The sequence below is a fragment of the Dicentrarchus labrax genome, unplaced genomic scaffold (genome assembly GCF_905237075.1).
Source record: "Dicentrarchus labrax unplaced genomic scaffold, dlabrax2021, whole genome shotgun sequence".
NCBI lineage: Eukaryota > Metazoa > Chordata > Actinopteri > Moronidae > Dicentrarchus > Dicentrarchus labrax.
This window is the reverse complement of record NW_026136719.1, coordinates 5592004-5604740: the sequence shown is the minus strand read 5'-3', so window position 1 is coordinate 5604740 and position 12737 is coordinate 5592004. Positions and strand designations below refer to the sequence as shown.

General features: G+C 37.8%; 1 protein-coding gene across 1 annotated transcript in view; it reads right to left on the bottom strand.

Moving 5' to 3' along the window:
- The window catches only part of LOC127352179 (Golgi apparatus protein 1-like), a 28311-nt gene extending 18229 nt beyond the window's left edge, over window positions 1-10082 (bottom strand). The window contains 2 exon segments of the mRNA XM_051380362.1: window positions 2443-2472; window positions 9711-10082. Coding sequence (XP_051236322.1) covers window positions 2443-2472; window positions 9711-10052 — 372 coding nt within the window. The 5' untranslated portion in view covers window positions 10053-10082.
- Between the last annotated feature and the right edge of the window lie 2655 nt (window positions 10083-12737).

Genomic DNA, 12737 nt, shown 5'->3' with positions numbered 1-12737 from the left:
TCCAGAAGACTCTGAGACGAGCTTTAGGAACCTCGGGGTGAATGTGCAACTGCAGTTTGTGAAGGTCATCAGTTATGGTTTTTACATAAGCCGATGATTCTTCAAAGCTCTTTTTATTTTTTAGACCGTCGACAGCAACAGAGGAAGAGACGTTAAACAGAGGAAACAACCTTCATTTATTCCAAGGTGGAAGAAGTGCTTAAATATTTTACTTTAAAAGGTCCAGTGTGTAACATTTAGGACTAGTTAATATAATATTCACCTGAAAATAAAGATCATTGTGTTTTTGTTCCCTTAGAATGAGACATTTTATCTCTTCTACAGAGTCCGCCATGTTGAACCTCCATGTTTCTACAGTAGCCCAGAAAGGACAAACCAAACACTGGCTCTAGAGAGGGACGTTCATGTTTTTTTTTTTGCAGGTTTCACAGCTACTGTAGCTGTATTCAGTCCACATCTTACACACTGGTCCTTTTAAGGAAAAGTAGTAATATTACAGTGTATAAATACAAAAATATTAGCATCAAAACTACGGCTGTCAATTAATATTCTAAATTCGATTATATAAAAAATAAGGGACAGTCGATTATGAAAGTCAATAACCAGTTTAAAAAGCTGCTTGACTGAGTCACACAGCCACTTTCAGTCACTTTCACTGAAGCTGAAACAAGCGAATAATCCAACTACAAGTGTGTGGTAATGATTGTAGAAAGCTCACAACCCAACTCGGCCACAGAGAGTGATTAGCAATCAAAGAATCCCCATTTGGAAATAATTCAATAGTGCCAAATCATAACAATAGCTACATCTGCTACTGCTAAACACATTTAAGTACCAAAAGTACCATTTCAGAACAATGTGTGTTAAATGACTGGATCATAATTATTGATGCATTCATGTGTTCATCACTTTAATGTTGCAGCTTGTAAAGGTGGAGCTGATTTTAATTACTTAATAATAATTTATTTATTTAATCTTATTTATACTATTTTGTATTAATAATCTACATCTGCAAAGTAACTTCAGATAGCAAATATACTTACTTCAGTTTTGCCTCTGAATTGTAGTGGAGTAGAAGTATAAAGGAATATAAACTATAAAAACTAAAGTTAAAGTAGCTCAAAACTGTACTTAAGTAAAGAACTAGTAAACTAGTCAATAAACTGAAATGAACTGAGAGAACTATCAAAGTAATTTTTAAAATGATGGTGATCTGTTTTTGCTTGATCACTTTATTTCTTTATTTCAAATTATTTTAAATATTTCAGTTTAATAGTGCAAAAGACATAATAATAATAAGATATATATAATAATAATTCCATTTGATAGAAAGCTGCATCCATTAAGAAAACATTGATTTTAAATAATTCACTCAATACAAGAATCAGATATCCTCAATTAAGTTTTGGAACAAGTAAATATTGACTAATATATATCGGTGATATTATCATCCAGTCGAGAAGAAAACATGATTTATGTGTGTGTGTTTGGTGTGTGTGTGTGTGTGTGTGTGTGTGTGTGTGTGTGAAATATAAAAGGTTCATCTCTTCTGTTAATTATTGACCTTTAACACAGACACTAAATGAAGTAGAGTTTATACAGCTCTGAGACAGCTGTGCTGGGACACAGCAGAGCTTTGAGCTACATGCTCACAATTAGACACAGGGCGATTTAAAATATATTCACAGGATATTCACAATCTAAGTACGTATTAATTAAGTAATTAATGTAATCCACACAAAAGGTTAAGAGACAACGTAAATAAACACAACACAGACTATTATAAAAATTAGTATTATTACCATGATTAATTACCACGATACATTTATCAGGGCGTTTTTCAACCTTTTGCGCAGATTACGTTAATCTTACTTTACTCTGGTGAGTAATTAATTGGTGTGTTGAGTGTGGCTGTGTTGGCTCTCTACCGCTGTCTCTGCTCTCACACACACACACACACACACACACACACACACACACACACACACACACACACACACACACACACACACACACACACACACACACACACACACACACACACACACACACACACACACACACACACACAGAGCTGAGCAGAGAGGAAAGAGACAGCGGAGAGAGATGAGATGGCTGCACCACGCATGAAAGCTGTGTCAGTAAAAGAAGCTGTGTGACAGCTGACGTAAAACAAAAGATCGATCAGCCCTGATACCGATCGTTGAGATCGGATTGAGACATTACTATAAAAAAAGAAAGGTTCACCAAAGCTTTTACATTCCATCCTGAGGAAGATATTTCACTCACATCAACCTCTGACATGTTAAACACATTCTGATTTGATTACATTTACCAACATTCAAAACTAGTCACCTATTTCCTGTCTCTCTCTCACATTTGAAATTTCCATTGAAGAATTAAACGTCAGTTTGCAGGTGTGTGTTTTGGTGGAATACTCACATGGTTACAGTCAGGAGCAATATCAGTTTCCTGCAGAGAGACACAGAGAGAAAGACGTTAAAGGCCATTTTATTCAGGGGAATTCATGAACACAGATAAAACGACTGATTGTATGTGTGTGTGTGTGTGTGCTCGTGGCAAAATCCGGTCCCAGAGACCCTTACTGTAGCGAGAACTTACACAGAGGCAGTTTTGAGTATACTTTGGCAGGACTTTATATGTCTGTGGACAAATATTGTCAATACGATAGAGTCACAAAGCGTGAAAGATTTAGTCACGAAACTTTAAAGACGTTTAGTCGAGATCAAAACAAAGGCAGAGTTCGAAGGTGTGTGTGGTTCGGACCAGAAGTGCTGAGTAACGACTACAGTACTGACGGGTCGGAAAGGTCAACACGTTGTGCCTGTTGTGGTCAAGTCACGAGATGGTCTCTAGTTACTTCCCTGTTTGTGCACGGATTAAACACACAAGATATAACGGTTTAATTAGTGAGTTTTACACGTGTCTGGAGGTGTATATTTGAACCTTGGACAGAGCCACAGGCACAGCTGGCGGGGGTTAGGCAGGGCTGGGTTTCAGTGAAAATTCAACTCAAAATATATCTCATTCAGCCCGTATGATATCTTCAAGCAGCTTATTCTGCCTTCACAGCAGTGCACGCTGTCATTTTAACTCTAGGTCTGTGATGAAGAGTGAAAGAGAGATATAGAGGATACATCAGAGCTCAGGCTGAACTACGTGTGTCATCTAGCTGCAGCACTTGCTGTAGGTCTTATAGTTTAAGAATAATGTCTTGCTGAATATAACCATAGACAGATCAATTGATATATAAATATAAAAGCAGCATGCAGTATACATGCAGTATAAATCCAATATAAAGTCTAAAAAGACGAGACCAACCGGTCACAAGGAAAATAGAAGCAATGTCACAAAGTGAGAAAGTAATAAGCAAAGGTTTTAAAGCAGCAGAAGCTCTTCAGACTCCCCCACAACATCAGTGACTATCTGAGGAAACACAGCGGGAGAAACTGTTCTTACAGATTCACATCACTTCGCAGTGAAAGACATGAAAGCACTTCTTGTTAACTCTGCTCTGTCATTAAACTGTCATTTCCACTAAATGTTTCAGAGACAGAGGAACAAGTGTAATGAGAAAACAGACCCTCAGTGGCCTCCTAGATAAAAAAAAAAATACCAATTACTTAGACTATGAGTTATTAATTAATGAAGCTCTGTTCCATTCACATCAAAGGCTTCTGAAACAAGACCAGATTAATCAACTAGACGGATCAAGCTGAAGTGGTAACAGAGGCTAATTGTGTCTGGGTAAAGGGGGGGGGGGGATGTAACAAAACTCTGTTTCTATCACAGAAATAAACTCAAGTTTAAATGTCACTGAAATTAGCCTCTGCATATTTAAGCTAACAAAAGGTTTATTGTAAGTTTACTGTAACACAGTTGGAGTCCCTCGTCTGTGACTGAAAGTCATTCAGATGACTAATATGTGAGGTGAAAGGAGTTCCTCGCAGTGATCAACCTTAACTCTGCAGGAGCTACAGCAGCTTTTAGCCTCTTTTAGCTCATTGTTTTGGTTTTAAGGCACATTTATTCTTTTGGTTCAGCTCTTGTCAACCTTGTTTCCAAATGCACAAACCTATTTAATTGGGTATAAACCAATCACAGAGTTCCACATCACCTAAAGTGGACTGCAGTAGAGCCACCCCTCTTCCCAGCAAGCATTAGAGAAAGTGAGGCAAGGAGGAAGTGTAAGGTATATTTTTGTCTATTATTATTAAAGATGTACAATGTGGATTTTCAGCTGATATAATAACCTTTAAATACCTGCTTCTCATGGCCGATGCCTATAAGCTCACTGATCGTTTCATATTTCCAAAGATGAATGATTTCATATTTCATAACTCTGACTGACATCACTCTTCAAATGTATGTTTTCTAGTAAAGTTCATCAAAAAACTTCACAAACATACTTTGGCTTAACAGAATTATGAAACATTTTGCAAAAGACTTATTATAATATAGATAATATATAATTTATAGGCTATAATATCTTAGTCAACTTAAATAAAACGAACCAATAGAACAAACTAGAATTAGATATTTATTATATCACCACCAATACTTAAGATACTGTTCATGGTAACTGAGTGACTCTGCATTTTTACTTCTTTTATTAAGATATGCAGTGTTAATCTCGTGAGCCCTTGTGAGGGGTCCCGACCCCCAGCTTGGGTGCCACTCACTCACACAGATCGTGATATTGTGATGAAAAGCCGTACAAAGCGACAGCCAGCGTCTGCATGTGCTGAAAGAATCCGAGTCAGTTCAAATAAACATGTTTGCTGCACTGGCAGAAAGCGTTCCCTCTAACGGTCCACACAGCATCCTCACTCTCCGTCAATCCACAGTCAGTAAGTGACACACAGACCCAATGACCGCGGCTGGAAATGTCCACAGGCCTGTTTACGCTGTGGCAAAGTGACTTCCCGTTCAGCAGTTAGTCTGTGACTGCAGTGGCGTTTCTTAGACGTCTCTCAAGTGTCGGATTTCAGGGCTTAGACCACCACAAATAAATGCTTCAACGCTGTCGGTGGTGTAACCACACGCTGCTTTACTGCTGCGTCTGTATCTGTATCAGTGTGTGTGTATGTGTGTTTGTGTAGGGAGTGTGTGGGGTGGGGGGGGTGTCTTTCTCTGGAGAAGAGGCAGATTTATAAGAGTCATTTACCTCTTCAGGAGGCCACAGCTGTTACAGAGTTGAAGCGATGTAATTATCTCCGTAAAAAGGACATCGCTCAGGAAGAGGAGGAGTGTGTGTGTGTGTGTGTGTGTGTGTGTGTGTGTGTGTGTGTGTGTGTGTGTGTGTGTTTGACGTCAGCATGGTGGGGGAAGGTGAGGGCTGACGTCAACATGATGCTGGGATACTGGGGTGAAAAAAAGCCCACCAGACTACACAGCAAGTCAACGTTCATCCTTTCAATATGTTTACATGCACAATATTCTAAAACCCCAATTTAGCATTTATAAGCGGTTTATGAATAAGTAATAACTGGTTTATAACTCACTATAATGTAGTTGTATGCAGCTATAAGGACTTGTTTATTAATGTTTCTTAATTGTCAGTGTCTCCAATGAAGACATATTTTATATTATGAACTGTTTTTACTGTATTGTCATTCATTATTTGTTGGGGCTTCTCATGAGGAGTCACATAATACAGCTGCCAACGTTCTGGTTCTGGCCTCCACGTCATTCATTAATTCTTGATAATGGGCACCTCATCGGGCATTTTCCCTTACGTGCGTCACATGGGGAGTCGTTCAGTCCCTGCAGGATGTCACAGGCTTACTTTGGGATTGTTGGGGCCTAAAATGTCTGATTTCACAGCATCTTTTCGAAAAACATCTAAAAATGTTGAGATGTTTATAGACATTTGTTTTGTGTGTGAAAGTGAAAACTGAAAATAGTTATGCTATGATTTCTGAAACTTACAGGTAACTTCGATGATTGTTCAAATTTGCGGAAAAATAGCAACAATTGGACAAAATTGCAACGTCTCTGGGATCGACTGAATTGTTAATTGCTGCGATTGTAACATCGCTACTTCTTGGAGGGGCTGGTTATAGTTAAAAAATACATTAATACACACTTTGACCTATAGTGTGTTGTAAAAAAAACATTTATCAAATGTTTATAGATGCAACTGAATACCTTATTCAGAAATTGACCCACTTGAAATTTAAATACAACTGAATTTATAGTACTGAAATATCTTATTTTGAAAACCATGTATCTGTATTCATGTGGTCTTTAAAGTGGTTCAATTTCAAAAACTTTTCAAAAATCTTGTTTTTTGTTGTTTTTGGATATTCAAAAACTAAAATGCATCTTTTTTTAAAATATATTCAACTTGATAAAATTCTCATCTAGAAATTAAAGCTTAAAGATTCAGAATTCAGACCTGACTGATGTAAGTAAATTTAAGCATTTTTACTTTAATCTTTAGATGCAAATTTTTGGCAGAATTTGAGCAACTTGAATACAGTGTTTTGTATATTTTACATTTTTAAATTAAAATTACCTACTAGAAGTTTTAAAGACTCACATTATTGCTATTATTTGCTTTCGTACATGTTTGGTAGCGCAGAGGAAACATCTTGTTAGCTTCAATAATACGCCGTAGTTATTTTTATTTCCTTTTTGGCGCAGACTGATGAGTAATCCAACTCTGTTAATCAAGTGTGTGTTTGGTGTGTGTGTGTGTGTGTGTGTGTGTGTGTGTGTGTGGACAGATTAAACTGGGTCACCAGACTTGTCATCAACACATCTGATATCTTCCTCTAATAGATCAGAGTCCAGAACTCCGAAGGGAGGAGAAGAAGGAGAGGTACAGTCGATAAGAAGTCACTTTACGATTCTATTGGCTGAAATTAGGGCTGCAGCTGACGACTGTGTTGATTATCAATTAATCTGACAAGTATCCTGCCAGATCTGGTCCGTAAAACGTCAGGAAAATTCTGAAAAACAGCCATCACAAGTTCCTGAAGCCCATCAAACTGCTCGTTTTATCCAACCAACAGTCCAAAGACATTCAATTTACGATCACATAAGCTCACACTCACATCTCAGACACTGGAAGCAGCAGTTCTGCCTGCAATTCAAAAGTCAAGTCCAATATCATCAATTTGCCTCCAGGAGCTTCACAAATCGTACAGCAGACACCCTCTGTCTATTTATTCTCAGAGCCTCAATTCAGATAACGAGAAACTGCCCGACAAATCCTCAGGAAGAGCAGCAGAGGAGGAATCCAAATATATCCGTCTGATAGTCTGCACAAACTGACACCACACAACTCTAATAATCAACTAGAGCTGCAGCGATTAGCCGGTTAATCAATTCATTGTCAACTGTTTAGATAATCGACTTTTTCAAGAAAAAAAATGTCTATATTCTCTGATTTCAGCTTCTTAAATGTGATTTCTTTCTGTTTTCTTTAGTCAGTAAATCTTTGGGTTGTTTGTTTGTTTGTTTGTTTGAGATCCCCATTAGCTTCTGCACAACAGCCGCTATTCTTCCTGGGGTCCACACAGTTTACATGATGCCAATACTACACAAATACACACACTCACACTAACATAACAACACACTAACATACAGAGATTTATGTGAAGCCAAATTTAGCAACAAAAAAAAACCATAAACAAACAAACAAACAAACAAACACTGCTCACCAGTGCTACAGGAAGTATTCGAATCTTGAGCAATACTATCTGCAGTGTCCTGCATTCAAAATCTTACTCAAGTAAAAAGTAAAAAGAGCATCAAACTCTACTTAAAGTACCAAAAAAAAAGTACTTAACATTCAGAATGGCTCATTTCTGGATTGTTAATATTATATTACTACGTTATAATCACTGATATATTAGGGCTAGTGTTACTTTAATATAGCCGCTGCTAAAATTTTAATTCATACTTTTATTATTTATAAAAATTATACACTAATGAAAACATAACTGTGAATATTATACTGCTGACAATAGATCCTCCTAAATGTTCCACACTGGACCTTTAATCTAAAACAACACATATTTTATTAGTTGATTTATATTTTGTATTAATATTCTAAATAAATGTAGCATAACATGAAAATACTCGATTAAAGTAGCTCAGAATTGTACTTTAGGTACAGCACTTAAATAAATGTACTTCCACCACTGCTGCTCACATTCACGTCCAAAATAACCGTCCAGAAATGAATGTGTGTACGTAGGCGGCAGATCTTGAACACAGATTGTGATCAGCGTGAAAAACATCTAGTTTTTTTTTTAATCACAAAGAAAACTCAACAAACGCAGGAAAAAGTCTGAGCTTTAACTTCACCCTGTTAGTCATGTGACTGCTGGATGACTGCACACACACACACACACACACACACACACACACACACACACACACTCACACCTCCCTCAGGTTGATAATTACTTGGCCGGGGTCGCAGTGAGCCGCTGTACTGTGCAGCGTGCTGAGTGGGAAAACCTCGAAACCACATCGAGCCTCTGGTTTAAGCTGAGTGTGGTGCTCTTGAGATGGCACCGTCAGTCGCACAGTTGGTGTGTGAATTTCACATCCGAATGTGTCTTATTTTAGTCCAAAACATAAACAAACAAACAAACAAATAACTAAATGAACAACATTAATTATTCTAACGATTACATTATTGTTTAAGATACTTAAAAGACCTGAACACAAGCTTCTTATAATAATATAATAATAATAATAATAATAATAATAGACACAAAATTGTATAAAAAGTTCCTAAAATATCAGTCAAATTAATCTCTGATGCTCTGATCAGGAAATAATCTGCTCAAAATTCATCCAAATTGCTCTTTTTACACAAACTTCCTGCAGTTATTGTGTTGACTTGTTCTGTCCTGTTATTGTTATGCACTAAATATAATATTAAATATCCATAAAATATGTCACTTAGTCAGTTTACTGACTTAGAAAAGGGAAAAAAGACTTAAACTGACTAAAATTGATAGATATTTTTTATCCTACGAATGTGGAGAGGACTTTTTATATTTAATCCTTCATGTTAGGAATTAAAATTTACAGAGACTCTACTTAACTGAATAAATTAAATATGAAAAAGCACCTTATTTTTTTTAAACTTATTGTTCTTTTTTAACATCACTTACTTATATTTCCCCTAGTTCTACTCTTTAATTAGATACAGTATTTGAATACAAATGTAATTTCTATGTTGAATTTGTTGATTTGACTTCTAATATTACCAAACTTCAATAATGCATCATGTATTGTGGCCTGTTCTGCATCCAAACCCCCAATATTCTGCAGGTTTTACTACAGCTGCGAGGAGTAAAGAGTACAAAACTACATGCATGTGTCTCAAAGTTACTCATTTGTAATATTATTGCCTAATTTAAACATTTCTCCCGTGTTTATTGTGGTAGGAATATGTGTAGTGTCAGAGTGTCAGACAGGTGAAACAGATGTGGACTCCTGGTGCCGTGAATAAACCAGGTGTAAGTGTGTGTTGGACCCTGATGCAGGTGTAGAAGTCCACCTCTCCATCAGCTCTTCACCTCCGCATCATGCTGACAGCCGGTGTGGGTCTATAAACCACCGGGGCGACACACCCAGCAGCTGCCCCTCACCTCACGGGACCGGTGTGAACCCCCACCCACCCCCCCCTCACACAACCAGCTCTGCGGGCGGCCGCTTACCTCTCTGCGGTCCTGCAGGCACTCCAGCACGGCCAGGTTGTTGGTCCAGGTGTGTTTGGGGCAGAGGCGGGTCAGGTCCTCCCGGCAGGCCTCCTCCTCCGACAGCTTCCAGCCGGTCGCCCTTCGAGGCGGTGAGGCCCCAGCGGCGGCGGCGGCGGCGGCGGCGGCGGCGGCAGGTGCATCCTTGGCCGGGGGATCAGCGGCTCTGAGGACGGGCGGGTTGGGCGGTTCGGCCGGGCCGCTGGCTGCCTTCAAGCCGAGGACGGAGCCGAAGCCGCAGAGACACAGTAACGACAACGGCAGCAGCAGCAGCAGCAGCTGAGTGCGACTGTACGCCGCCATCTTCACACCACTGTCAAGCTTGTGCTAATGATACTGCATCACTTCCGGTTAGCAGGTTCACAATAAAAGCCTTCTGGACCAGACTTCATGTTGACTTCCGGTCATTTAAAAACGTAAAGAAATAAAAGCTTTTCGGACCTGGACCACTGCAATGAGACAATGACATGGCGTTTTTATACTGCTGGGTTGTAATATAGGATATAAGATCATTTTAAATATATATTTTGTTGTTATATAATTTAATTCCACATCCTGGATAAGATAAGATGTTTCTTTATTGATCCCCTTTAGGAGAAATTCAAATTGACACTGTAGCATTAGGACAATGTAGTGCAAAAGAAAGAGTACAGAAGTGGAGGTACAACAAGATATTACACACAATAAAATATTATAAATATAATAGAAAATATAAGACTATAAGTGAAAGTATATACACTATGCAATATTCAAGTAAGCAATTAACTATTAATAGAGAGCAAATATTTGAGCATGCATAATGAAATTAAATATAAATAGTTGTACTTCACCAGCTTGCTCAGCTTGTTGGCACCCCTAGTCCCGATGCCTCCTCCCCAGCACACCCCAGCAAAGAAGAGGACACTGTGGCCACTACAGACTGGTAGAACATCTGTAGTAGCCGAGTGCACACGTTCAATGACCTGAGCCTCCTCAGAAAGAACAGCCTGCTTTGTCCTTTCCTGTAGAGAGCCTCAGTGTGATCCGTCCAGTCCAGTTCATTGTTAAATGTCCCCCCAGGAACTTGTAGGTGTCCACCATCTCTACCTTCTCCCTGTTGTGCTTGTTGTCACTGCTGGAATGTAACTAAGTACATTTACTCAAATACTGTGGGCTACTTAACTTGAGGTAGCTACCACTGTTATTATAGTTAATTAAAACTGAACTAAAAACTAAAATTAGAAAAACACATTTGTCAATAACACGGATTTATAAGCTAATATTATACTTGTCACTTTGCAGATTCACGTTAATAATACAAAATATGTATCAACCAATATATTATGATATATTGCTATAACACCAGCATATAAAGTAGCTTAACTGAAGTTAGCTTTTACCAGCTGTAACATTAGTGATGCTTAATTATTTTTAATCCAATAATACGACATAATGGACCATTCTGCATAAAGAATACTATGTTTTGTACTTTAAGTATATATGTTTTTTACTCAAAAGATCTGCATACTTCTTCTGCCACTGGTTATTGTGTACCAGAGTTTGTATAGTTAACACTGACCATGTGAAGGAGAGATGGCACATCTTGACAAAACACTCTTCTATTATATGATCTTCATCAAAAAACTCAACATCAAAAAAGTTTTTTCAGTTTCCTTTGGAAGTTCAGATTTCCATTTTTTTCCCTAAGCAATAAAAATTGACCATGAAACATCCATGAAAGTTTGGCTGAAATAAACATTTCTTATTGTGCATGTGGGTCCAAGATCTCATCCAGAGGAATATAATCAAAAGAATCACTTACTCTGATATTTTAGTGATCACAAAAAGATGTTAGATGAAAATATAAAATAAGTAAAATAAGATTAATATAGATCAATATAGATAAATTAACCTGAAAATAAACATGTATAACCTTCAATGCCTGCAGTTTGACACAAATGTTAAACAAAACTAAATTAAAAACTAAAACTAACTTATTTATTCACTTTTTAAATACTCAAATTAAAAATATTAAATCATTTTTTGTATATTTTTGGGTTGAATTGTGAGTATTGCCCTTCTGTTAAACCACACACTGTATTACTCGCCTTTGTTCTTGGCCTGTAAATCACTCACAAACTCACTCATGCAGGTCGCAGGTTGCAGATTGACCACAAGGCAGAGCTGTTCAGTCATTGTCAGACCAGATCTACACCTGACAACCTGCACCACCTGCAGGAAAGGAAATCAACACCAGACCTGTGGTTGTAGATTTGTGTTAATGTCGCCTCCTACAGGCAAAGAAAGTTATAGATGCTGTAATTTTAAATGTAAATTGTCATTTGCTGTAAAATTATAATTTAAAAATAAAACTACTCGAAGAGCATCAGTGTGTGTGTGTGTGTGTGTGTGTGTTGTGTGTGTGTGTGTGTGTGTGTGTGTGTGTGTCCCTCCCATCGTGTTTGAGCAGCTGAATATAATGGGAACCAGTAAGAGCAATAAATCCTCCCAGTTTAGAACTGACAGCTGCTGGGAAGCTTTTTCTGTTTCACCCTCAGCAACACGCCCGTTCTGCTCTCAGAGATTGTTACAACTTTCATTTCATAGGTATTTTATGGTATTTTTCTAACCTTACCTTACTTATGCCTTTATAAGGAACCAGTGTGGTTGATACTGAGTGACACACACAGGGTAGGGAAGTCAGAAAGTATCAAGAGATGGACAAACACATATTGGTTTTGGCCTTTTAATGGGATTTCTGAAGGGTAAAGGGTATGACGGAGGGTATAATCAGGGAGTATGTCATTATTTTGAGATGTTAAGTCATTATTTTGGGAAAGTTTCCAATTATAATGACTTACATGATCCTTTTTTTAATTTCATCACATTGGCAGAAATGAGCTTCCATAGAACCGTAATTCATTACTGAGAGAGAGGACTTATAATCAGGAGACAAATAATATCTATGATCTGATATTTATAAAGAACCGTCTGTGGAATTTGAAAAAG